At 43.6% G+C, this 27341-nt stretch overlaps 2 protein-coding genes across 3 annotated transcripts; one reads left to right on the forward strand and one right to left on the reverse strand.

Moving 5' to 3' along the window:
- Window positions 1–585: 585 nt before the first annotated feature.
- Window positions 586–20498, forward strand: LOC120040641 (kelch-like protein 20). The gene is made up of 12 exons (XM_038985724.1): window positions 586–695; window positions 2524–2812; window positions 4703–4837; window positions 5045–5236; window positions 5667–5810; window positions 16765–16951; window positions 17232–17378; window positions 17598–17726; window positions 18042–18218; window positions 18569–18715; window positions 18943–19108; window positions 19455–20498. Exons 2-12 carry the CDS (start codon window positions 2543–2545, stop codon window positions 19624–19626), a joined length of 1866 nt encoding a protein of 621 aa, XP_038841652.1. The 5' UTR covers window positions 586–695; window positions 2524–2542; the 3' UTR covers window positions 19627–20498.
- LOC120040642 (NHP2-like protein 1) lies at window positions 20130–26129 on the reverse strand. Of its 2 annotated transcripts, XM_038985726.1 has the most exons (4): window positions 26059–26129; window positions 25703–25782; window positions 23192–23312; window positions 20130–21247 (listed from the first exon to the last, which is right to left on the reverse strand). In XM_038985726.1, the coding sequence occupies exons 2-4, from the start codon at window positions 25703–25705 to the stop codon at window positions 20985–20987; spliced, it is 387 nt and encodes a 128-aa protein (XP_038841654.1). In that variant the 5' UTR covers window positions 25706–25782; window positions 26059–26129; the 3' UTR covers window positions 20130–20984. The 2 variants fall into 2 exon arrangements, with proteins under 2 accessions (XP_038841654.1, XP_038841653.1); XM_038985725.1 differs by lacking the exon at window positions 26059–26129 and having other exon boundaries at window positions 25703–25891.
- Window positions 26130–27341: the final 1212 nt, after the last annotated feature.

The raw sequence follows: 27341 nt of genomic DNA on the forward strand, positions 1-27341 counted from the left end.
AAGCTTTTGATTCTGGCTTCAATGGAGAGGACACAGAGAGAGGGAGAAGACAAGTTCAAGCCAGTTATCTACATGGGTTGTGTCTGCTGGACAACTTGTCATGATCATGATGATGAAGTATCGCTTAAGTCTAAACTGTTTTCCGTATGAAACGTTATAGTAAGGCCATCCGAATAGTTGTTTTTATCTAAACTGTAAGTGACTACAACCAGTCTTGTATGTGCCAGTATACAGATTTTGGTCATTATATGAAATCTGACCATATCATACATTGCATAGGACCACCACTGACATTTCTAAAGTCTATCTCTGATGTAACCATGAGTCACTGGAGTGGTATTATGGCTGTTGGTGATAATATGTGGAGTTACACCTAGGTGGAGCTTCAAATTAGATAAATAATACAGTGTGACTAACTGATATACACAAAATGTGTTTTATTACATTATACTTTGAACAGGTACATGATGGATCAACCTTTTAGGGTGTAACCTTACATCTCTATCGGTGTAACCAAGCAAGGACCTTCGAGGACCTAAACAGCAGGGGGCGATAAGGAGCTCTGTTTCACTTTGCTGAGAAAGTAAAACAGAGAGAAAAGAAGACATGGCGTCTGGTGGTCACGACTTTTAACAATTTTTCGGTCGAGACCTGACACATTTGGATTGTTCTATTGATGCGGCAATGTTTATCAGGTAATGTAACATATTATCACGATGTTAGGGTAGAAGTGCATGGTCTGCAGTCTTAGATTTTGGGCAATAAATAACCATTTTAGGAGGCAAGTGTCGATCATCATTTAACTTAGCAGTTGTCAGCAGTGTCAGTCAGTCTGAGCGCTTTCCAGAAATCTTCGGCAATAACAAACTAGCTTGTTAGTGTTTTAATCACATTCATTGCATATGTAGTGTTCTAATTTCAGTTTCAATGCACTATTTCAGTCGACGGAATCATTTTGCGTCCTCAAAATTATTGCATTGGTTGAAAATGGTGTAATTGCCATAACAAGGGGAAATGTAATTGCTACAATGTTATGTTGTGTGAACTGGAATGGCATTATCTGGTCTTGAAATTGTACTAGACACTTGTGATGCTGCTATGAATTCCCTCACTAACCTTACTTCTTTTTTTATTTTGTATTATTGTATTTGCTATGGAGAGGTCAGTATATGAGAGGAGACTGGTGCCCCAGTGGACTGAAAATATTATTGACAGGCAAACTGGGGGAAAATAGACTGTAGCCAGCAGATTCGACCGGCTTACTTAAAGCTGCTCTAGGGTTGGACAGCATTCCTGTGTCGATTTTAAAGGCTCTGCATGCTCAGTCAAACACAGCATTTACTCCGATGCGGCTCTGCAGAAGTCAAGGCATTCATACTGCAGAAGTCAAGGCATTCATACTGCAGAAGTCAAGGCATTCATACTGCAGAAGTCAAGGCATTCATACTGCAGAAGTCAAGGCATTCATACTGCAGAAGTCAAAGCATTCATACTGCAGAAGTCAAAGCATTCATACTGCAGAAGTCAAAGCATTCATACTGCAGAAGTGAAGGCATTCATACTGCAGAAGTGAAGGCATTCATACTGCAGAAGTGAAGGCATTCATACTGCAGAAGTGAAGGCATTCATACTGCAGAAGTGAAGGCATTCATACTGCAGAAGTGAAGGCATTCATACTGCAGAAGTGAAGGCATTCATACTGCAGAAGTGAAGGCATTCATACTGCAGAAGTGAAGGCATTCATACTGCAGAAGTGAAGGCATTCATACTGCAGAAGTGAAGGCATTCATACTGCAGAAGTGAAGGCATTCATACTGCAGAAGTGAAGGCATTCATACTGCAGAAGTGAAGGCATTCATACTGCAGAAGTGAAGGCATTCATACTGCAGAAGTCAAGGCATTCATACTGCAGAAGTCAAGGCATTCATACTTGCAATTCGCAGAGCTGTTGTCAAGGAAGGGAGTTTGTGTTTATACAGGACATACCGCCAACTAGTCATGTCAATGCAGAGCTATACGGAGTTGTTATTCATGTTATTACAACATTTTGGAGTCGAATGGCATCGCCGTGCTGAGCTTGATTTGGCCTCTGCATACCTGGGGGGATGAGAAATGCGTTGTACTCTGAATTTTCCCATTATCCCAACTGTTAAACTGAGAAGATTGAACGACTGCTAGTTTTTCTGGAAAAGTGTCATTTTTGTCCTCATGCTAGATAGCAGAAGACATAGCAGCCATTTTGTTGTTCAATGCACCATGCCATTCCATAATGGTTGATGTGACTACCTATAACTAGCATGACGTCAGTGTAACAGTTGGGATAATGGGACAATTCGTAGTACAACACATTACTCATCCCTGGATTGAGGTATCTTTTCTGAGCCAAATCTCGCGCCAGGTCCACGGTTTCTTAATCTACACAGGAATGCTGTCTGACCCTAGTGCAGCTGTGAGCAAGTGGGTCAGGTCTGCGGTGTAAAGACTGTAGCCTACAGTCTCTATCTGCCTCTTCCTCCCCTACAGGCTTGACTAAAGTGAAAGGATGGCCGAAATCATTGCTGTGAACATCTCAGCCACATCCGCCACCTTCTTCCTGCCCCCATCTCCTGTCCTTGAGGACTCTGGCTTTCCCCTGGCCTCACTGGACAGTGAGGATTATGTGTTTGTGGAGGCCAGGCACCCCAACAAGGTCCTGGAGGGCCTGAACAGCCTGCGTCTCAACAATGCCTTCTGTGATGTGACACTGTGCTGTGGGGGGCAGGAGTTCCCCTGTCACCGCATCGTACTGGCTTCCTTTAGCTCCTACTTCCAGGTATGGACAGTGGTGTACGGTACAATACAACTTTATTAATCCCCACAGGGAGTGCTGAAGTTATCATTGGGACAAGAGTACAAAAAACATACATTGTCCAAGAGCAGACATAGAATGCATACACTACTTCTCCATACACTACAAGGGCAGCAGGTACCCTAGTGGTTAAGAGCGTTGGGCCAGTAACCGAAAGGTCACTGGTTTGAATCACCGAACCAACTAGGTGAAAAATGTGCCGATGTGCCCTTGAGCAAGGCACTTAACCCTAATTGCTCCTGTAAGTCGCTTTGGATAAGAGCGTCTACTAAATGACTAAAATGTATATGTAAATTAAATTGTGGGTAGATATTTGGGGGGACAAACAGTAGACGTTGGATCTGGGAGTCGTCCCCCAGAATTTTGGGGGAAATTTTAAAAGGCATTTCCTGCAATTGTGCACAGTTTGACATTACTTTATTATGCCTCTCTGGAAAGGTATTTTGAAAACAGTACAAGTGGAAGGATAAGTCAGCACCATCATGAATTAAGGTATTTCAAGGAAAATATTAAGACAAAAAAGATCAAGACTGAGTTTTATTATAATTGTGAATATTTACATATAAAAAAAGTTCCTGCAATTCTACAGTTTGACATGAATTTATGCCCTCTCTTGAGGGGTACTTTGAAAATGGTATAAGTTAAAGGATAAGTCACCAATGAAAGTATTTAAAATATTAATAATACACAAAAGATGAAGCCTGAGTACTATTATAATGATGATGCACATTCATATTTACATAGTCAATGTATGATCAACTTAGTAGATGATATCCTATCAAGTTTAGTAGTTTTCATAGTTTACAGGTGGAGGTTGAGCTAAAACACACCTTGAACTAAGGACTGTCTGAATGCCTGTTGGAGAGAGTCAGGGGAGAGTCTTCATTGAAACTGTAAATTAGTAATATTTCACTTACTGGTACTGAAGCGGGAGGCGTGCGAATATATAGTGCGTCTGTATAGACAGCGGAGGAGGCTCAGTGCGTCCGAACGGGGCCGGACTAATGCAGTGCAGTTTTATAAATGCTATTCTACACATTTTGTCATGAGGCTGAGAGAAAATGTTACAGTTTTAAAGCAATTTTTTTGCAGTTCTACACATTTTCCATGGGGTAGAGAAACGTGCTGTTTTATAGCTCATCTCATGCTATTCACATTTTGCCAAGAGGATGAGAAAGAATTTTGCCGTTTTAAATCAAATGTCCTGGTATTTTACAATTTCCTGTTATTCTACAATCAACCTGTTCAGAATATTGGGGGAGGGGACATGTCCCTCATCCCCCGTGGCAATTTTGCGTATGATACACTAACACTTATTAACTCATACCGGACAGTCAGACTGTGCGCTAATATAAGTCGGTCGGCCTCGAGGTTTGAGCGTTGGACTTCCGGAGCCGACAAGGTAAAAAAATCTGTCGCTGTGCCCTTGAGCACAGGGCCCTTGCCCCTGAGGCACTTAACCCTAATTGCTCCAGGGTCACTGTACAATGGTGACCCTGGCCGTGACCCCACTCCATGCGGGTGTCTCAGGGGGAGTTGGGATATGCAAATTACACACTTGTGTATAACAGGACAAATATAAGCACCCCCCCCAAATGATTATTCTAACTGCTATACTACATAGACCCAGAGGGCAATACAGTGGTGCAACGGGGATGAGCAAGCTGACGGTGCCCCTGCTTCTCAACTATTCCATTTACTGAATGGATACAGGTTACTGATGACCGTGCATCTTTTATATTGTCACTCACTGCAGACCTGAAGTACTTAAATGTGGTCATTTGCTGTTGGTGCTTTTCCATTGGCAGGAGTCTGTTTCTCCTAATGCTCTGCCCTCCCCTCTGTCCTCCCCAGGCCATGTTCTCCACAGACCTGATGGAGTCCAGACAGGAGCGGGTGGCCATCAACGGAGTGGAGTCCCAGATGATTGGCATGCTGGTCAGCTACGCCTACACGGCTGAGGTGGTCATCTCCAAGGCCAATGTGCAGGTGAGGTAGAACCGTTGTCTTACAGTCTCACTTTGTAGTCAGCTTCTGGTTTAGCATTGCAGTTGTTAAATTAAAGTTGTACTACCCCAGAGTTGAAGTCAGTTTCATTCCTAGTCATAAATACAGTAAATGGCACTTTTCATTTCCTAAATAAATGTCCTGAGTTGACTGTCTTGAAATCAAATGTCATTGACCTGTGACCCCCAGGCCCTGCTGGCTGCGGCTAACCTCTTGGACGTGATGGCAGTGCGCGAAGCCTGCTGCCGCTTCATGGAGCGCCAGATGGATGAGATGAACTGTGTGGGTATCCACTGCTTCGCTGAGGCCCACTCCTGTAGGGAGCTGGAGAAACGCAGCATGGACTACATCCTCCAGCACTTCGGCAGTGTCTGCCAACAGGTGAGATAGGAAGGGAGGTCTGGGTTGTGTAGTCCAAACCTGGGGCGTCTCAATAGTTTCAAATGTATTTTTCACCTCTGTTCTCCTTCATCTGTGCTGCATTGAACACAATGATCCCAGAGAGGTATTTGGTTTCACCCGTGTTGTTCCTTCAGAACAGTGCAGACGAAGGAGAGGACATTTCTCATGTCTCATTGTTTAGACATTCCCATTCTTTGTGTATGTGAGAAAGGGGAAGTAACATCATAGTCAACTGTCTTTTGCTCCGCTGGCTGGCCCCTTGCCAGTCCTGGATCGTGTTCATTAAGCACCAAAAGGAAGAAACTAGACTAAAACAGGGAGGGACTATCTGGACTTGTTCCAATAAGAAATGCACATTTTTGCTTTAAATTTAGAAATATTTTTAACACTGTCCCCCCCCCCCCCCCAGGAGGAGTTCCTGTCTCTGTGTGCAGACAAGCTGACGGAGATCATCGCCAGCGACCACCTGAACGTAGCCAAGGAGGAGACTGTGTTCGAGGCCACCATGCTGTGGCTGGAAAAGAGCGCCACCCGCAGGCAGAGCTTTGAAAAGGTCAGCGTGGAAACACAACAGTCAATGCAGTGGTTCTCCATTGTCCGTATGTTGAGCGGTATCTAGGCGACAGATTGTGTCCAGCTCTGTGCTACGCCCCCTCCCTACAGTTCTCTGTTGACTGTGGTGTGTGGGGTTTTAAGCTCTGGCATCCCCAGTAGATCTGACCTTCCGAAACCCCAGCTGTCAGTCACTCAGCGTTACATAAACGTTAGGGGTGTTAGCAATTTGTTATTCTTCAATAACATAAACTACAAAGCAAATCAGGGGGAGAAAAATAGGTTTATTCAGAGAGGACAAATCAAGATGTTATGCTGGGAGTCAGATGTTCAGTCTCCCCTGTCCTCAGCTTTTCCCCTCCGAACAGGGAACAGGATGTCATTTATAACCCCCCTACCTAGCCTGGGGTTGACCAATCAGAAGTCCTTGCAGTACAACTTGGCCAAATAACCAGTATCCTACTCCCGACTCAATGTACAGACCAATGAAAACGTGGCACATGTAGCCCACGTCGCTCTGAGTTCAGGAGTGACATTCCACAGATGTTGAACTGAAAACCAACTCCTATTTACAATTGCTATTGACCATTAGTACTCTAGTACACTCGTCCTCTCATCCTCTGCGTTGGGTATTTATCTTCAAAATATTCTTATATTCCCCCCTAGGCCATTTTCTAAAATGACATTTTAACTATATTTATTTTTAAAACAACATTAGAAAACATGAAAAAATAGACAGAATAAAAAACATTAGCAGTAAAGCAAAATCATTCACATTATTAAACATCTTGCATTTCTATAAAACACAAAGGGCATATTGTACTTGCCGTTGCCAAAATAAATAGATTTCACACAAAGTTATAGAAAAGAGGTCTTAACAAGTGTGATGGCACATCTGAGAGAGCATGGTTCACTACAGCACCGAGGACAGTTACCACGGGCACATTGACCACAATCATGAGGCTTGGTGTGATGATGAAGACCCTTATGATCCCCACCACATTCTGGTGAACACCACTGACACCCATCTCCAAAAGACACGGTTGATGAATCTTATGATATCTCCTATCACGTAACCATCGGATTTTAGCTGACAACCATCGGGCAATAGCACACTTAATAACCTGGATGAGGATAAGAAAAATAACCAGAACTCCCACTATTGGAAGTATCATGCCCACCAGAACTTCCCCATGTACCAGATGTGGAATACCACATGACTAAGCCTAAATCATCTGGATTGGAATCATGATATTTAGTGCCTCAGTCCTGATCTTTTGGATTTGGTCAGTTATTTCCTCAGAATTATCAGGAATGTAAGTACAGCATTCAGCACCAATCACAGCACATGTAACCCCTTGTGCGGACAGAAGATAGTCAAGGTCCAAATGATTTTTCATCGCCACAGTCCAAATGACAACCATCTCAGCTGTAATTAACTCAAGACTCTCAGCTGTACTATTAGCTAGGATTTCCAAAGAGTTATCCATATTAATAACTTCCTGTGCTATTTTAGAAATACCATAAGATGGAAAAGAAATCGCAAAGAATCTCTCCGTTTCTGTAATCGACCCTTGCCACAATTTTGGTAACCAGGAATAGGCATAGGATCCACAGATAAAGTAAGTCCCATTAGGAGCTTTCATACCATTATTGATGATATTACTGAAGGTATTGAGAGAGGGACCTATTAAAACATAACCACCCAACAGGTGCATGTGTAATAACTAGGTAAGGTGGTCGCTGATTAGTGTCATTGGTAATCTCAAATGACAGAAGGTACTGCAGAACTAGGTACTCTCGCATGTTGATACTAGACATTCTCACCCAAATTAGTACCAATAATCGTCTTATACCAATTAACATCTCTCCATATACGCAACATTTCACTCTGGTTAAAAGGAATAGCCCTTAAAGGAATACCTGCCCTTGAGGTGAATGGTGCATACGTACAAACCCAACAACTACTTTGATTGACTACTGTGGCATAGTGTAGAGAGAGAGCTAGAAACGTATTGACGCCCGAGTGTCCCTCATCCTGCTGATGCATCTCTGTGTTAGAAATGGAAACACCACCCACATCCTGTATTAGGAGGGAACTCACAAGAAAAATAATTTCAAACATCTTTCACTGAAAGACAATTATATTCAATCGTCCTATTGTCAAAGTATCATTCACAAAGTCCTTTAAAAGTGACCAGCTCTTCCACACTGGTATCAGTCCCACATAGATAACTATTAAATATGAGGTTCTGACAGTCTGCTGGTAGTGAGGAATTCTACTTCCGTTCCACTGGTTGCACTTGATCTTGTATTGTTTCAGGTACAGTTCTTGAATCAAAGGATATTACTTCAGCTTCAGACGGTAGATTCTCATAACCTGTAACGAAGGAAACAAAAAAGTTAAAGTAATCATTTCTCGTTTCAAGAGAAATTGATATTTCACAGATTTCCCTAAGTAAGCGCATGTCCTGATTTTCAGGAAAATGTTGGACATTTCACCTAGATATCCCTAATATGACGACTGCGGTATACAACATAGAAGCTTATCAGGTTCTGATCATCTTACTATGCTTCTTCACCTGAGATTTGGCCCCAATTACTGATCAATCAGTTCTTTATTCTCCAGGCTCTGCTTTGTCATCAAACTGGACAACCTTGCAATGAATGACATGTATCCATTGTGATTGTCCCTGGACTTTTACTGCTGACCTTGTTATGAGCAAAACTTGATAAGGACCTTCCCAATTTGGCCCTAATGTGTCTGTCACATATTTTTTTACCATCACCCACTGGCACTACACTGCCACATCACCATGGCACTACGTCATGTCCCCCTCGGGAGTTATTCCCCATTAGAGAGTTGTATGCAATAGTTAAGCATTGTGTCACTCATTAACTTCTTATGGCTGGGGGCAGTATTGAGTAGCTTGGATGAATAAGGTGACCAGAGTAAACTGCCTGCTACACAGTCCCAGTTGCTAATATATGCATAGTATTAGTATGTTTGGATGGAAAACACTCTGAAGTTACTAAAACTGGTTTGAATGATGTCTGTGAGTATAACAGAACTCATATGGCAGGCAAAAACCTGAGAAAAATTCCAACCAGGAAGTGGGAAATCTGAGGTTGGTCGTTTTTCAACTCATTCCCTATTGAAGATAGTGGGATATTGGTCATGTTGCACTTCCTATGGCTTCCACTAGATGTCAACAGTCTTTAGAACCTTGTTTGATGCTTCTACTGTGAAGGGGGGCCGAATGAGAGGGGAATGAGTCAGACGGTCTGCCAGAGAGCCACGAGCTGGCCACGCTCGTTTATGTGAGAGCGAGCTCTGTTCCATTGCAATTCTGAAGATAAAGGAATTCTCCGGTTGGAACATTATTGAAGATGTATGTTAAAACAATCCTAAAGATTGATTCTATACTTCGTTTGACATGTTTCTACGGACTGTAACGGAACTTTTTGACTTCGTCTGCTCCTAGTGAACGCACTTATTGAGTTTGGATTTGTTTACCAAACGCGCTAACAAAAGGAGCTATTTGGACATAAATGATGGACATTATCGAACAAAACAAACATTTATTGTGGAACTGGGATTCCTGGGAGTGCATTCTGATGAAGATCATCAAAGGTAAGTGAATATTTATAATGTTATTTCTGACTTCTGTTGACTGCACAATATGGCGGATATCTTTTTGGCTTGTTTGGGCTCTGAGCGCCGTACTCAGATTATTGCATGGTTTGCTTTTTCCGTAAAGCGTTTTTGAAATCTGACACGGCGGTTGCTTAAGGAGAAGTGTATCTAAAGTTCCATGTATAACACTTGTATTTTCATCAACATTTATGATGAGTATTTCTGTAAATTGATGTGGCTCTCTGCAAAATCACCGGATGTTTTTGGAACTACTGAACATAACGCGCCAATGTATACTGAGTTTTTTTTATATAAATATGAACTTTATCGAACAAAACATACATGTATTGTGTAACATGAAGTCCTATGAGTGTCATCTGATGAAGATCATCAAACGTTAGTGATTAATACTTTCTCTATTTCTGATTTTTGTGACTCCTCTCTTTGGTTGGAAAAATGGCTGTGTTTTTCTGTGACTTGGCTCTGACCTAACATAATCGTTTGGTGTGCTTTCGCCGAAAAGCCTATTTGAAATCGAACACTGTGGTGGGATTAACAAGAAGTGTATCTTTAAAATGGTGTGAAATACTTGTATGTTTGAGGAATTTTAATTATGAGATTTCTGTTTGAATTTGGCGCCCTGCACTTTCACTGGTTGTTGTCATATCGATCCCGTTAGCGGGATCTCAGCCCTACGAACGTCTGCTTTTCTCAAATCTAACATGCCTGGTATTATCACATTGTCCATTGTAGTAACTGTAGTAACTGCCTAGCCTACCTCACACCCCCCTCCACAATGCTTGAACCATCTGTGTATAAGATAAATTCAGAGTTTTTCAACAAATAACTCTAAACCAATCAGAGAGCTGATCCAAAACAACTCACAACAGTTGTGTTCAAGTAATGTGGTGTCTGGAGGAAGCATCAAAGTAGGTGGATTACATGGTGTCTTTTCAATTATACCCATGTCCCATAGATCTTTCATCACTACTTTAGTACTGGCCATAGCTACCTTGCTGATGGGATATTGTTTTGTGCAAGGTGGGGCATCACCTGTCAAGCACACTGATTCCATATCCACAGTTCCACACTCATTTTTCTTCATAGTCCAAATAGCATGGTTCTGAACTATAGATTTCTGGGGTTGTCTAATTTGCCACGTCACCTTTTCTTAAGAAATGTTCAATGTTGAGTCAAGTTACATAATAACATCAAGGCCTAAAATAGGTTGTTCAAATGAGCCTATCCTCACCCCTGCATCAATCTTCATTGGACCAATAAAAATTGATAATGGTTTGGTTTGTTTCATATCTGTCTTCCCTCCACTCCTGTTGCTCCCATCTTCTTTCCCGTGTACTGAGGACATATATGTTTTGCATAAGATATGGGCAATAGTGACTTCAGCACCTGTATCTACTAAAAAATCTACTGCAAAGTTGTTAACCATCATGTTCACATATATTCCATCCGATTTCCTATGTACACCAGCTGAGATGGGACGTAAGAGGGAGTCTATTAGTTTACCTCCACAGCATCTAGCAACCTCTGCTGCTGAGCTGGAGAGAGCTTCTTACATTTCTGCACAATTATTGTGTTGTTGGGGCTGTTGTCTTGTTTCCATTTTCCCTTAGACGGACACTGCTTCTCCTGGCCACTTCTCATAAAATCATGTTTTTTTTTTGACATCCTCGCTGCCAGTGATCAGAAATCCCGCAATAATGACATACACCAGGTTTCTCTTCCCCTGAACGGATAATGTTGTTGGTTTCACTCGGAACCTGCATAACTCTGATAACCACGTCTTGTGGATGACCATTCATCCAGCTGTTTTGGAGATGCTGATTTATGTGTGATCACTATCTCTGGAAGTTTGTCTTTACTCCCTTTTACAGCCTGTGTTCTGGTTGGCCTAAGACATCGTTCGTCACTGCTGTCAGAATCTGTTGACTCAGACAGGCAGTGCCGACCAGTTGCTTGAAATCTGATCTGCCTTGCACAACTCCGTGTAAGGATAGATTAGGAGAACAGAGGCCACGGGTGGGGGTCAGGTCTGACTTTCATCTGTCTCCTGCTCTACTTTGAAATGGTTCTAGACAGTGAATTTAAAATGTCATGTTCACATCCGAAAGAGCTGTTCCACCCTTTTCCAGAGTGGTTTTCTCACTTAACAATGACATTACATTAACGTCAAAAGTTGTATAATATAAACTCAGCAAAAAAAGAAACGTCCCTTTTTCAGGACCCTGTCTTTCAAAGATAATTCATAAAAATCCAAATAACTTCACAGATCTTCATTGTAAAGGGTTTAAACACTGTTTCCCATGCTTGTTCAATGAACCATAAACAATTAATGAACATGCACCTGTGGAATGGTCGTTAAGACACTAACAGCTTACAGACGGTAGGCAATTAAGGTCAGTTATGAAAACTTAGGACACTAAAGAGGCCTTTCTACTGACTCTGAAAAACACCAAAGGAAAGATGCCCAGGGTCCCTGCTCATCTGCGTGAACGTGCCTTAGGCATGCTGCAAGGAAGCATGAGGATTGCAGATGTGGCCAGGGCAATAAATTGCAATGTCTGTACTGTGAGACGCCTAAGACAGCGCTACAGGGAGACAGGACGGACAGCTGATCGTCCTTGCAGTGGCAGACCACGTGTAACAACACCTGCACACGATCGGTACATCCGAACATCACACCTGCGGAACAGGTACAGGATGGTAACAACTGCCCAAGTTATACCAGGAACGCACAATCCCTCCATCAGTGCTCAATCTCATTTGCGCACGTCTGGGACCTGTTGGATCGGAGGGTGAGGGCTAGGGCCATTCCCCCCAGAAATGCCCGGGAACGTACAGGTGCCTTGGTGGAAGAGTGGGGTAACATCTCACAGCAAGAACTGGCAAATCTGGAGCAGTCCATGAGGAGGAGATGCACGGCAGTACTTAATGCAGCTGGTGGCCACACCATATACTGACTATTACTTTTGATTTTGACCCCCCCCCCCTTTGTTCAGGGACACATTATTCCATTTCTGTTACATGTCTGTGGAACTTGTTCAGTTTATGTCTCAGTTGTTGAGTCTTATGTTCATACAAATATTTACACATGTTAAGTTTGCTGAAAATAAACGCAGTTGACAGTGAGAGGATGTTTCTTTTTTTGCGTTTTTTTGGGGCGTTTTTTGTTTCTGTTTATGTATGTGTGTATATGTATGTTTTTATATAACCCCTTTTGAGGAACCAAACCTCTTCTAGAACACAAATAGTTTCTGTAGGGCCTGGCTACCCATAACTTGTGTTAGTGATTACTGTTTTATTTCACTGTAGAGCCTCTAGCCCTGCTCAATATGCCTTAAACAACCATATTGTTCCACCTCCTACATATGCGATGACATCACCTGGTTTAAACGTCTCTAGATACTATATCTCTCTCATCGCCTAAGTTTACCTCCAATGTACTCATATCCTACCTTACCTTTGTCTGTACACTATGCCTTGAATCTATGCTGTCGAGCCCAGAAACCTGCTCCTTTTACTCTCTGTTCCGAATGTGCTAGACGGCCAGTTCGTATAGCATTTAGCCGTACCCTTATCCTACTTCTCCTCTGTTCCTCTGGTGATGTAGAGGTTAATCCAGGTCCTGCAGTGCCTAGCTCCACTCCCACTCCCCAGGTGCTCTCATTTGTTGACTTCTGTAACCGTAAAAGCCTTGGTTTCATGCATGTTTCCTGGCTTAGGAAAACCACAAAACCCTGAAATCTCCATCGCAAACTATAACATTTTCCGCCAAGATAGAACTGCCAAAGGGGGCGGTGTTGCAATCTACTGCAAAGACAGCCTGCAGAGTTCTGTATTACTATCAAAGGCTGTACCCAAACAATTCGAGCTTCTACTTCTAAAAATTCACCTTTCCAGAAACAAGTCTCTCACTGTTGCCGCTTGCTATAGACCTCCCTCTGCCCCCAGCTGTGCCCTCGATACCATATGTGAATTGATTGCCCCCCATCTATCTTCTGAGCTCGTGCTACTAGGTGACCTAAACTGGGACATGCTTAACACCCCGGCCATCCTACACTCTAAGCTTGATGCACTCAATCTCACACAAATTATCAATGAACCTACCAGGTACAACTCCAAATCCGTAAACACGGGCACCCTCATAGATGTCATTCTAACTAACTCGCCCTCCAAATACACCTCTGCTGTTTTCAATCAAGATCTCAGCGATCATTGCCTGCATCCGTAATGGGTCTGCGACCAAACGACCACCCCTCATCACTGTCAAACGCTCCCTAAAACACTTCTGCGAGCAGGCTTTTCTAATCGACCTGGCCGGGGTATCCTGGAATGACATTGACCTCATCCCGTCAGTAGATGATGCCTGGCTATTCTTTAAAAGTGCCTTCCTCACCATCTTAAATAAACATGCCTCATTCAAAAAAAATAGAACTAGGAATAGATATAGTTCTTGGTTCACTCCAGACCTGTCTGCCCTTGACCAGCACAAAAACATCTTGTGGCATTAGCATCGAATAGCCTCCGTGATATGCAACTTTTCAGGGAAGTTAGGAACAAATATACACAGGCAGATAGCTTTCCTACGGCTAGCTTTTTCAAACAGAAATTTGCATCCTGTAGTACTAACTCAAAAGTTCTGGGACACTAAAGTCCATGGAGAATAAGAGCACCTCCTCCCAGCTGCCCACTGCTCTGAGGCTAGGAAACACTGTCACCACCGATAAATCCACTATAGTTGAGAATTTCAATAAACATTTCTCTACGGCTGGCCATGCTTTCCACCTGGCTACCCCTACCCCGGTCAACTGCCCGGCACCCTCCACAGCAACCCGCCAAAGCCCCCACTATTTCTCCTTCACCCAAATCCAGATAGCTGATGTTCTGAAAGAGCTGCAAAATCTGGACCCCTACAAATCAGCCAGGGTAGACAACCTGGACCCTCTCTTTCTAAAATTATCTGCCGAAATTGTTGCAACCCCTATTACTAGCCTGTTCAACCTCTCTTTCGTATCGTCTGAGATTCCCAAAGATTGGAAAGCTGCCACGGTCATCCCCCTCTTCAAAGGGGGTGACACTCTAGACCCAAACTGCTACAGACCTATATCTATCCTACCCTGTCTTTCTAAGGTCTTCGAAAGCCAAGTTAACAAACAGATTACCGACCATATTTTATGAGAATGGTCGGTAATAATTGCTCCCACAGTTGATTTCTTCAAACCAAGCTGCTTACCTATTGCAGATTCAGTCTTCCCAGCCTGGTGCAGGTCTACAATTTTGTTTCTGGTGTCCTTTGACAGCTCTTTGGTCTTGGCCATAGTGGAGTTTGGAGTGTGACTGTTTGAGGTTGTGGACAGGTGTCTTTTATACTGATAACAAGTTCAAACAGGTGCCATTAATACAGGTAACGAGTGGAGGACAGAGGAGCCTCTTAAAGAAGAAGTTACAGGTCTGTGAGAGCCAGAAATCTTGCTTGTTTGTAGGTGACCAAATACTTATTTTCCACCATAATTTGCAAATAAATTCATTAAAAATCCTACAATGTGATTTTCTGGATTTTTTTTCTCATTTTGTCTGTCATAGTTGAAGTGTACCTATGATGAAAATTACAGGCCTCTCATCTTTTTAAGTGGGAGAACTTGCACAATTGGTGGCTGACTAAATAATTTTTTGCCCCACTGTATCTATAATTTAGCGCAAACAACTACCTCTTCCCCTACTGTATTTATTTATTTATTTTGCTCCTTTGCACCCCATTATTTCTACTTTGCACATTCTTCCACTGCAAATCTACCATTCCAGTGTTTTACTTGCTATATTGTATTTACCTCGCCACCATGGCCTTTTTTTTGCCTTTACCTCCCTTATCTCACCTCATTTGCTCACAGTGTATATAGACTTATTTTTCTACTCTATTATTGACTGTATGTTCTGTTTATTCCATGTGTAACTGTGTTGTATGTGTCAAATTGCTATGCTTGATCTTGACCAGGTCGCAGTTGCAAATGAGAACTTGTTCTCAACTAGCCTACCTGGTTAAATAAAGGTAAAAAAAATACAAATAAAAGTTCACTCAAAGCTTGTTGAATGCTTACAAGGCTTATATTTACCACGTGTAAAAATTGCTAGTCAACTAGCAATTCACTTCTATGCAACACGGTTTCACCCCCCAAAAAATTTCCTTCTCAACTAACTCACTTCTATACAACAAGGTTTCACAAAAACAGAGGACTCCAACCTTTTTAATAGGAGTAAACAAAGGACTACACTCTAATAAAACAAAGGACTTGAACACTTATACATCACAGATACATATCACTCATTGCATACACTATTTGAACCTGATTTGGTTTGTTTAAAATGATTTTGGTCTAGACTCACCCAGCAATTCTGTCATCAATCAGGAGATTAAGAGTTGACTCCCCAAAGTGGGTTGCGCTCAGCCTCTTTCTTCTGGATAAACACACAGTTGATAAGTTCTTGTTGTTCAGACCAATTAATCAGGAACACGGCACCAAGTGTTAGCAATTTGTTATTCTTCAATAACACAAACTCCAAAGCAAATCAGGGGGAGAAAAATAGGTTTATTCAGAGAGGACAAATCAAGATGTTATGCTGGGAGTCAGATGTTCAGTCTCCCCTGTCCTCAGCTTTTCCCCTCCGAACAGGGAACAGGATGCCATTTATAACCCCCCCACCCTAGCCTGGGGTTGACCAATCAGAAGTCCTTGCAGTACAACATGGCCAAATAACCAGTATCCTACTCCCGACTCAATGTACAGACCAATGAAAACGTGGCACATGTAGCCCACGTCGCTCTGAGTTCAGGAGTGACATTCCACAGATGTTGAACTGAAAACCAACTCCTATTTACAATTCGCTATTGACCATTAGTCTTGTCTCTGTGTTGTTTTTATCTTCAAAATATTCTTATAGGGGTTAGAACCCCATTGTATGGTCCTGTAGTAACCATGGGCCCTGGAAGGTGTGACCCTGGCCTGGCACCAATAGAATTTAGAGCCTCTCAGATGTGAGTCGGTGTCATTTTGGATAGGTCAGAGGTCAGCGATCCTATCATGTTAAGTGGAAGTTGGAGGTATCAAGGTCGCTCTGGTAAAATGGAATCGGACCTAACCATTAAATTAAAAAAACAAAATTGAAGGTTAGGTCCTATGGCCTTGTTTTAATGTGTATATAAAACGGTAGAGGTCGGATGGAGATGCCTACCTGTGTCTGTCTGCTCATGTCTGTGTCCAGTGAGTGCGGGTGTGTCGTCATTCTAACCCACGTCTCCCTGCAGGTCTTGGAGCACATCCGCCTGCCCCTGATCAGCCCGTACTACATCCACGATGTGATTGAGTCTCTGGAGGTGGTCCGTGAGTCCCAGCGCTGTCAGAGGCTCATCTCTGAGGCCAAGGACTACCTGCTGCTACAGGACCGACGAGGAGAGCTCTACTGCCCCCGAGCACGCCCACGTAGGTCCACAGGTAGGTACCACATGCATGGATACATGCACAAAACACACTCCAAATACACTCTGTCACCCTAACACACACACAAGGACTTGAACACACACACATTTAACCTCCCACTTGCCAAACTCCTCCACACGCCTAGCGCTTTAATTAGATTTCTGAAGCGCAAACCCTGGTATGCCTGGAGGATTGTTCTACCAACTGCCTTTAATACAATGATCAGCTCTCTGAAGGGACAAGTCTCTGTGGCTCCCCAGTCACATCCCTCTCTGCTGGCCTCTCTCTGTGACAGGGACAGCTGAGGTGATTGTGACGGTGGGGGGAGAAGACGATAAGGTGGTGCTGCGTAGCGTGGAGAGTTTTGACCCCCTTACCAGCCAGTGGAAGAGTCTGGCCTGCCTGCCCTTCGCTGTCAGTAAACACGGCCTGGTGGTTTCAGGTGAGGACCATTTGGTTTAGTTTGTATATTAACACCTAGTGATAAGATGGATCCTATGTCATAGATTGTTATAGGACCCTTGTTACATTTTACCTAATGCTTGAGAATGAGATGAAGAAAAGAGAAATGTCAGTTTCTCACAAAATACACACATTTTGTGAGGAATTTTATTATTTTCTATTTTCTAATCTATTCCAATCTCCATGTTCTCTCTCCCAGGCTCCACTCTGTACCTGGCTGGAGGGGAGTTCCCTGATGGCTCGGCCAGCAGAGAGATGTGGCGCTATGACCCCTGCTTCGACTCCTGGCTGGAGATGGCCCCCATGAACGTAGCCCGCTCAGAGCTAGGTAAAAATCTGTCTATTCTAGCCATTTATTTATCCATTTTAACACACTGTCTGTCTGACATGTCAGCGTTAAAATGTGTTTTATTCCATAACACTGGTTAAAAGGACAGCCGGGGACTTGTGACTTTTTTTTGTAACAGGTTAGGTCCCCGTCCATGACTTCTGTAATGGAATAAAACAATAGCCAATACAGTACATCATTTGTGAATGCTGACAGACTTCTGATTGAAGATAGACTTCCATTGGATAACTCCTCTGTTTAAAGTTGAGCAGGTCGGATCTTCCATGAATATATGTCCACCTCCCTCCCCTCCAGGTTTGGTGATGCTGGATGGCTATGTGTTTGCGGTGGGGGGCTGGGAGGGCCGTTCCCGCCTGGACTCGGTAGAGTGTTACAACCCCCACACCAACACCTGGCAGTTCATGGAGTCGGTCAAGATGGCCGTCACCAGCCCTGCTGTGGTGGCACTGGATGGTCTGCTCTATGTCACAGGTAGGGGAGATCATTGCTCACCCACTTCCAGAGAACTCTATGGCTGCGTTTACACAGGCAGCCCAATTCTGATTTTTTTTCTCTTCATGAATTGGTCTTTTGACCAATCAGATCAGCTCTGAAAAAGATCTGATGTGATTGGTCAAAAGACCTATTTGTGGGAAAAATATCAGAAATGGGATGACTGTATAAACGCAGGCAAAGTATTTATTGTGGACAGTCACAGCAACTCTATAGGTTCAGCTTGGTTTCTATCATTGTTCTCAAATTGCTTTATGCGGCAGTTTGAATTGTCTACAGGTCATCTTTAATATTAGATGGTAACTTATCAGTGTCCTCCTGGCTCCTAGGTGGTGCTGTTCTAGAGGATGGTGACGGCACAGACCTGGCCCAGGTGTACAACCCTAAAACGTCTGTATGGACTGAGGTGGCCCCCATGCAGATCGCTCGCTCCGGCTCTGCTGCCTGCACCCTGAAGGGGAAGATCTACGTCATAGGTATCAGTTTTGACTTTTAGATCACAATGAATACAATTACATGGACATGGGGGATCTGATCCTAGATCAGCACACCTACTCTAAGATGCTTGATACATAGTGACTTTTCCCTGAACACGTGACCTGATCAGGAAAAAAGTAGGAAGGCCCTAGTTTGAAGCCAGAGGATATTTCCACATTGTCTGTGGAAAAATACATTAGGATTTTCTCCTGTATTCCATTCCTAGGTGGCTGGCATGCATCCACAGAGAACACAGACAAGGTGGAGTGTTACGACCCCAAGAGTAACCAGTGGACCATGTGTGCTCACATGAGGGAGAGGCGCTACCGGCCCGGTGTGGCCGTGGTGGACGGCAAGATCTACGTGCTGGGTGGAGAGGAGGGCTGGGACAGGTAAAAGACAGCTCCATGTCAAGCCTTTTCTAATCATATTCATTAGGCCACACCTGAGCAAAATGGTTTTCAACAGAAAATGAAAGCAAGCGTTTCTTATTGAACAAGTTGATGTATTCTCTCCCTATTTCAGTCGGTTTTCTCACGTTTGGTGCCTACTGAATACGACCCTGATTTGGCAGGTGCAAGGCCTATAAAATATATTTTTAAGGAGAATATGAAAAGTATCTGGGCTGCCTATGGCACCCTATTCATAGCACTACTTTTGATGAAATGGCACCTTATTCCATATGTAGTGCACTACTTTTGACCAGAGCCTACACAACCTGTCCCATCTGTCCACCAGGTACCACGACACCATCGAGCGGTACTGTGAGGAGACAGACAGCTGGGAGATCGTGGGGGAGATGCCCACCAGCCGGAGCTGGCTGAGCTGTGTCTCTCTGCAGCTGAGGAAGGACGCCCATGGGGGCAGCCGCCCCGGCACTGCCTCGGAGACCGAGTTCTCTGTGGACTGAGAACTCCAGACGGAGGTCCTTGTACCATTCATTTATATTGCTCCAGACTGCCACCTTTTGGAGAGCTCTGACTATGCATCTCTGCCAAACAGTCAACCTGACCCTGGCTGTTCAGGTGCTGAACAGAAGTCACTCTGTGCCAGAATGCCAAAGGGCAGCTAACTACCTTAGTTGGGCTGCTATTCGGTCTCATCGTGAGTCTTGACCTTGCCAAGTGACTGCGCCTCAAGGCTTAACTCATGGAGAAGGACAGTTGTGTGACTGCATCAATGGCAAGCCTGACAAAAGTGGTCTTTATTTCACCATGAAAGCCTGTTCTCTTACTCAATGGCATGGTTCCATTCTGTTGCCATGTCACTGTGTCCATGGTAACGGTATCATTTAGGATGGATGACCCTCGTCACCCACTTATGGAACGCCCTCTCTTTTAATGTTAAGTGAACGTTTGGGGTCAGGGTGTTTCAGCAAGATGTTCTCTCAACAACCATCGTAGTGTATTTTTTTGTGACGTTTTGTATTTATTTGATGTTTCTTTAGTTGAGGATGGCCCATTTTATTACAATTGGAAGATCATTATTTTTCCCGTTTATAAAAGATGCTCTTTATTGGCCAAAGAATCCATTGAACAAAAGCCAAACATGTTTGAAGTGTTTTGTCATGCAAATTTGGAAGATCTGTTCACAATTGCCTTTTGACTACCTGTGATATGGTCTAATCGGTATGCTTAAATGTTGCTTTCCAGTAGTCATTTTAATTCTGTAAAAGTGGAAATGTGAATTTAATAAAAGCATATGGATGCCAATATGGTTATTACTGAATCTGACTATTTTGGGTGCATCTCAACCTAGAGTGGCATGCTAATCTTGTCCCCCTATAGATGCCAGGATCTAGACCCATTTTACCCACGTTTCCAGTGTCATACATGCATCCATCTGCCCATAATGCTGAAACTTGAACAGGGTCTTCAGTAATTATACATTATTACCTACAGGGACTTGCCCAATGTAGGAATGTTTCCCAAATGAAACACTACAAATACTGGAATGAACATGTCCACCTTTAACTGCACCAAATGAAGGAAAAAGGTCAACATACGGAAAGCTAAGTGTAATGTCCCATATACTCTATATAATTGCCACATTTACAACATAGTAATGTTAAAAACAAGTTAAACCATTTTTGTTCCAACGCTTCAGATATACTTATTCTGTCCCAACATTTCAAAATAGAATCTTCTGTACATAAGTCTGGCAGGAGAACATTAAATCATAGTCCGTTCCATTTACAAAAATCTGAATATGACCAAAGCAGGTGGTGTCCCATTGTTAACCCTACAACCCCCATCCTGAGCTCTCTGCTCACACCAGCAGTCTCTCAATGGCCATCTGGGTAGACTGGATCTGGGGCTTAAGCTGCGAGCCCTCCTTGATGGTGACCGAAGTGGCAATGACTGGGCGTGAGACCCCACAGGCGCGTCCCAGGGCCTGCTTGGAGCGCACAAACACATAGGGCACGTTCTTGTCCTCGCAGAGCAGTGGCAGGTGGAGGATGATCTCCAGGGGCTCTGCGTCTGCGGCCATCACGATGAACTCAGCAATACCGCGGTTAAGTGTTTTAGTGGCTGGTGGAGAGAGGGCGAGCAGAGGTTAGAAAGTGACAAATCTGAAGCTGTGAGGTGGTACTTTTTCAGAGGCATGTCGATTGTATTACTGGTCTGGATGAAATGCTGGTCTTCCTCCGAACACCTTAAGAGCTAGACAGTAGCAAGTTAATGTCATAAGCACAGTGAAATGCCTTTCTTACAAACTCAAAACCCAACAATGCAAAAATCAATGTATTACTAGAAAAAAAATTAAGAACGAGATAAATATACAAAGTAAGTATACTATATACAGGAAATATTTAAAAAGTCAGTTCCAATACCATATTTACATGTGCAGGGAGATATATATAGGGGTAAGGTGACAGGATATAAGTTAAGAGTAGCAGCAGCTTGCATGTGAGTGGGTGTGTACAGTCAGTATAAATGCATGTGCATATTATGTACGAACGACCAAATGGAGTGACAGTGTGTGTGTGTGCTTCGCGAGTGCAAATACTGACATATAAGGCCAATAAAGATACAAGGTAAACTTGGTCCGTGTAGCTATTTATCAGTTGTTTTGCTTGGGGATAGAAGCTGTTCAAGAGCCTGTTGACGTCAGACTTGATGCATCGGTACCTCTTGCCATATGGCAGCTGAGAAAATAGTCTATGGCTTGGGTCTTTGACGATTTTCCGGGCCATCTTTTCACACCGCCTGATATAGAGGTCCTGGATGGCAGGGAGCTCTGCCCCCGTAATGTACTGGGCTGTCTGCAGAACCCTCTGTAGCGCCATGAGATCGAGGGCGGTGCTACTGCCATACCAAGCAGTGACGCAGCCAGTCAATATGCTCTCAATGGTACAGCTGTAGAACCTTTTCACCCTCCTGAGGGGGACGAGGCCTTCACGACAGATTCTTCGCTCCTGCTTTTCGACCATTTTAAGTCTTTAGTGATTTGGACACGAGGAACTTGAAGCCATCTACCTGCTCCACTGCCACCCCATCGATGTAGTCCACAATCGGCTCCTTGGTCTTGCTGACATTAAAGGAGAGGTTGTTGCTCCGGCACCACACTGGCATGTCACTGACCTCCTCCCTGTAGGCTGACTCATCGTCGCCGGTGATCAGGCCTACCACTGTTGTGTCGTCAGCAAACTTGATAATGGTGTTGGAGTCGTGGGTGGCCACACAGTCGTGGGTGAACACAGAATACAGGAGGGGACTAAGCACGGGCCCCTGTGTTAAGGGTCAGCGTGGTGAAGGTAAATGTTGGCCCGTCAGAAAGTCCAGGATCCAGTTGCAGAGGGAGGTGTTCACACCTAGAGTCCTAAGCTTGGTGACGAGCGTGGAGGGAATAATGGTGTTGAACGCTGAGCTGTAGTCAATGAACAGCATTCCTCTTATCTAGGTGGGTGAGGGCAGTGTGGAGAGCAATTGAGATTGCGTCATCTATGGATCTGTTGGGGGTGTATGCAAATTGCAGTGGGTTTACGGTGTCTGGGATGATGGAGTTAATGTGTGCCATTACCAGCCTCTCAAAGCACTTCATGATTACAGAAGTGATCGCTACAGGGCGGTAATCATTGTGGCACGAAGCCTTAGAGTTCTTAGGAACAGGAATGATGGTGGTCATCTTAAAACATGTGGGGATTACAGACTGGGACATGGAGAGGTTGAAAATGACTGAATATGCCTGCCAGCTGTTTTGCTCATGCTGAGAACGCGCTCTGGAATACCGGCGGGGCCCGCGGCCTTGCGGGTGTTGTCCTGATTAAAGACCCTTCTCACGTGGGCCTCAGAGAGCGAGATCCCCCCCAGTCTTCTGGGTCGGTGACGACCCTCACACCCGGCTCTGTGTTGTTGTCATCAAAGCGTGCGTAAAATGCATAGAGGTCGTCACCTTGTTGGAGTAAACATCTTGTGCGTTTCCAACCCTGCAACCAAAAGAATGTAGTTCCACTACAGATAGGTTTGTCTCACCTTCATTGGCCCCTTTGCGGAGCTGCTTGTAATTGGCAGCTTGCTGCACAAGGTCCAGGATGGTTTTGCTCAGTGTGGCATCAGCCAGAGGGTAGGCCTTGGGGTTGACTTCTGCATCAGCCTAATAGGGTTAAATATATTGTGGTTAGAATAAATATGGGGACCAGGCCACACCTATCAACACAGCGTGGACAGCCGCTAGTGGTCTCTTTTTATTGGTCTTTTGACGGATCCACTCAAAGGACAGGTCAATAGCGACCACTGGCGGTTGTCCAGAGTGCATAGCTAACGTTAGCTAGTTACTACAGTGAATGTTGTAAACACATATCTCGGTCACAGTCGCCACACATACATTTTTGCTACTCTTTTAGGAATAATAATATCTCATCTGGAAAAATCAGACAATTACTTTCATGGGCTCAATAATGCAAGTTAGTTTAGAAGTTCTCTTCCCCTCTTCAAAGGGGGGGACACCCTTGACCCTAACTGCTACAGACCTATATCTATCCTACCCTGCCTTTCTAAGGTCTTCGAAAGCCAAGTCAACAAACAGATTACCGACCATTTCGAATCACACCACACCTTCTCCGCTATGCAATCTGGTTTCAGAGCTGGTCATGGGTGCACCTCAGCCACGCTCAAGGTCATAAACGATATCGTAACCGCCATCGATAGGAAACAATACTGTGCAGCCGTATTCATTGACCTGGCCAAGGCTTTTGACTCTGTCAATCACCACATCCTCATTGGCAGACTCGACAGCCTTGGTTTCTCTAATGATTGCCTCGCCTGGTTCACCAACTACTTCTCTGATAGAGTTCAGTGTGTCAAATCGGAGGGTCTGTTGTCCGGGCCTCTGGCAGTCTCTATGGGGGTGCCACAGGGTTCAATTCTTGGACCGACTCTCTTCTCTGTTTACATCAATGATGTCGCTCTTGCTGCTGGTGATTCTCTGATCCACCTCTACGCAGACGACACTATTCTGTATACTTCTGGCCCTTCTTTTGACACTGTGTTAACAACCCTCCAGGCGAGCTTCAATGCCATACAACTCTCCTTCCGTGGCCTCCAACTGCTCTTAAATACAAGTAAAACCAAATGCATGCTCTTCAACCGATCGCTGCCTGCTCCTGCCCGCCTGTCCAACATCACTACTTTGGACGGCTCTGACTTAGAATATGTGGACAACTACAAATACCTAGGTGTCTGGTTAGACTGTAAACTCTCCTTCCAGACCCACATCAAACATCTCCAATCCAAAGTCAAATCTAGAATTGGCTTCCTATTCCGCAACAAAGCATCCTTTACTCATGCTGCCAAACATACCCTTGTAAAACTGACCATCCTACCAATCCTCGACTTCGGTGATGTCATTTACAAAATAGCCTCCAAAACCCTACTCAATAAATTGGATGCAGTCTATCACAGTGCCATCCGTTTTGTCACCAAAGCCCCATATACTACCCACCACTGCGACCTGTACACTCTCGTTGGCTGGCCCTCGCTTCATACTCGTCGCCAAACCCATTGGTTCCAGGTCATCTACAAGACCCTGCTAGGTAAAGTCCCCCCTTATCTCAGCTCGCTGGTCACCATAGCAGCACCTACCCGTAGCACGCGCTCCAGCAGGTATATCTCTCTAGTCACCCCCAAAACCAATTCTTCCTTTGGACGCCTCTCCTTCCAGTTCTCTGCTGCCAATGACTGGAACGAACTACAAAAATCTCTGAAACTGGAAACACTTATCTCCCTCACTAGCTTTAAGCACCAGCTGTCAGAGCAGCTCATAGATTACTGCACCTGTACATAACCCATCTACAATTTAGCCCAAACAACTACCTCTTTACCTACTGTATTTATTTACTAATTTATTTTGCTCCTTTGCACCCCATTATTTCTGTCTCTACTTTGCACTTTCTTCCAATGCAAACCAACCATTCCAGTGTTTTTTTAGTTTTTATTTTACTTGCTGTGTTGTACTCACTTCGCCTCCATGGCCTTTTTATATTTTTATTTATTTATACATATATCTGTTTGCCTTCACCTCCCTTATCTCACCTCACTTGCTCACATTGTATATAGACTTATTTTTTTATTTTTTTTTCACTGTATTATTGACTATATGTTTGTTTTTACTCCATGTGTAACTATGTGTTGTTGTATGTGTCGAACTGCTTTGCTTTATCTTGGCCAGGTCGCAATTGTAAATGAGAACGTGTTCTCAATTTGCCTACCTGGTTAAATAAAGGTTAAATAAAATAAAAAATAAAAAAAGTCCCCAATACATCCATGTATCTTAAACATCGAGGAAACACGTGGTAACGTTATACACGCTGATGAGGCGTGGTGCTGCCAGACATTTCATAAACTCTACAATAAGACAGCTAGTCGGTTGGTCACTACACCCGCAATAACATCTGCTAAATGTATGTGACCAATACATTTGATTTGAACAACAGATAGCTAACTAACTTAGCTAGCACAGGCGTACTTCGATTATTCTGAGCTCACCATTTCTTCAAATTTCCAGTGATTAAGATGTTAAATCCCTCTGTCCTCTCGGCGTGTGCTTCACGGAGGACAGTAATAACCTGTTGAAAGACGTTTTAAAAATGTGCAGAGTGAATCCACAGATATTTCACCGAATGTTTAAATGTGAAGCATCCGCCTGGAGTTTCCACTCACTAACAAATATGGTAGTAAGATAAAGCCCAGTGGCCGGCGGTGGGATAAAATTGAACTTGGTGGATTTTGGCCGACATTCTACTAATTTTCTCATTGATTAAACATTTAATCTCAATACAGTTTTCTGTTCCCAAAAGTAAAGTATGTTACAAAGAGAGTGGTGTACGTTTTTTAGACTTTACCTTTTGCCAAAGTAAAACAAAATTGCGTTGTTTAGAAGGAGCACAAAGGCGAATTGAGTTATTGCACACTCGCATTTCATAGAGTAGGTGTTGCCTAAGGGAAATATGTAAATACTGCTAGAACTCGTCAATAGGATCTCGCTAGTTCGTGCTTGGCTCTGCCCACCTTGCTTGTTCTGCCCACTATGACTCATGTGTTTCTATTTGAAACGACGAGCTGTGGTCTATCCTGGTTTAGTTATAAAAGTCTTTGGTGAGTCTGTGTAGCCAACGAGTTTTCTGCTGCTTCTTCTTCTTCTTCTACTACTATGATATCATGGTGGTCCGCAAACAAACGTTTAAAGTGTATGCCGCCACCTACTGTGCTGAAATGTATGATCAACCATGGTCTGCCCAGTTCTGTGCTACCATGAAAATAACATTCAAAACCAAATAAATCCCTACTAACTACTACCCCCCCCCCCCCCCCCCCCCCATGTCAAAAACAATTTCAACAGTAACATCTGTTACTCCCAATATCTATTTTGCCGTCTCCACAATAACCTTCAACCTTGCATTTCTGCTTTCCACAACCAGAGTCGTATTGATAATCTTTCCAAAAAAGGCTATGAAGTCAACTTTATTCATTATCAGTGTCCTTTGACACCACATTGATGAGCGCAAGATTTCTGAACAGGCCTTGAAACAATGCCAGGACCATCAGAAGCACCAGCCCCTACAGTAGGTCCACTTACTACAGGAACATCCATGTAAGCTCCATCAGTCCACACTATAGTTCTACCAATCTGTCTTTTAGCCTATACATATGATACAACATGATTGATCCTATATCTCTGAGCCTCTCTAGCCTCTCTCTGCACCTGGCATCCACCAAATGCTGCACTGTGTTCTCCCCACAACTTTAACGCTTAACCTTCACATTGCTTCCACATTCACCGTAATCATGTTCAAATCAAACTTTATTTGTCACGTGTAGACCTTACTGTGAAATGCTCACTTACAAGCCCTTAACCAACAGTGCAGTTCAAAAAAGAGTTAAGAAAATATTTAACAAATAAACTAGAGTAAAAAATTATAAAAAAGTAACACAATAAAATAACAGTAACAAGGCTATATACAGGGGGTACTGGTTCCCGAGTCAATGTGTGGGGATACAGGTTAATCAAGGTAATTTGTACATGTAGGTAGGGGTGAAGTGACTATGCATAGATAATAAACGGCGAGTAGCAGCAGTGTAAAAAAACAAATGGGGGGGGTGTCAATGTAAATAATCCGGTGACCAT

The sequence above is a fragment of the Salvelinus namaycush genome, unplaced genomic scaffold (genome assembly GCF_016432855.1).
Source record: "Salvelinus namaycush isolate Seneca unplaced genomic scaffold, SaNama_1.0 Scaffold37, whole genome shotgun sequence".
Lineage (NCBI taxonomy): Eukaryota > Metazoa > Chordata > Actinopteri > Salmoniformes > Salmonidae > Salvelinus > Salvelinus namaycush.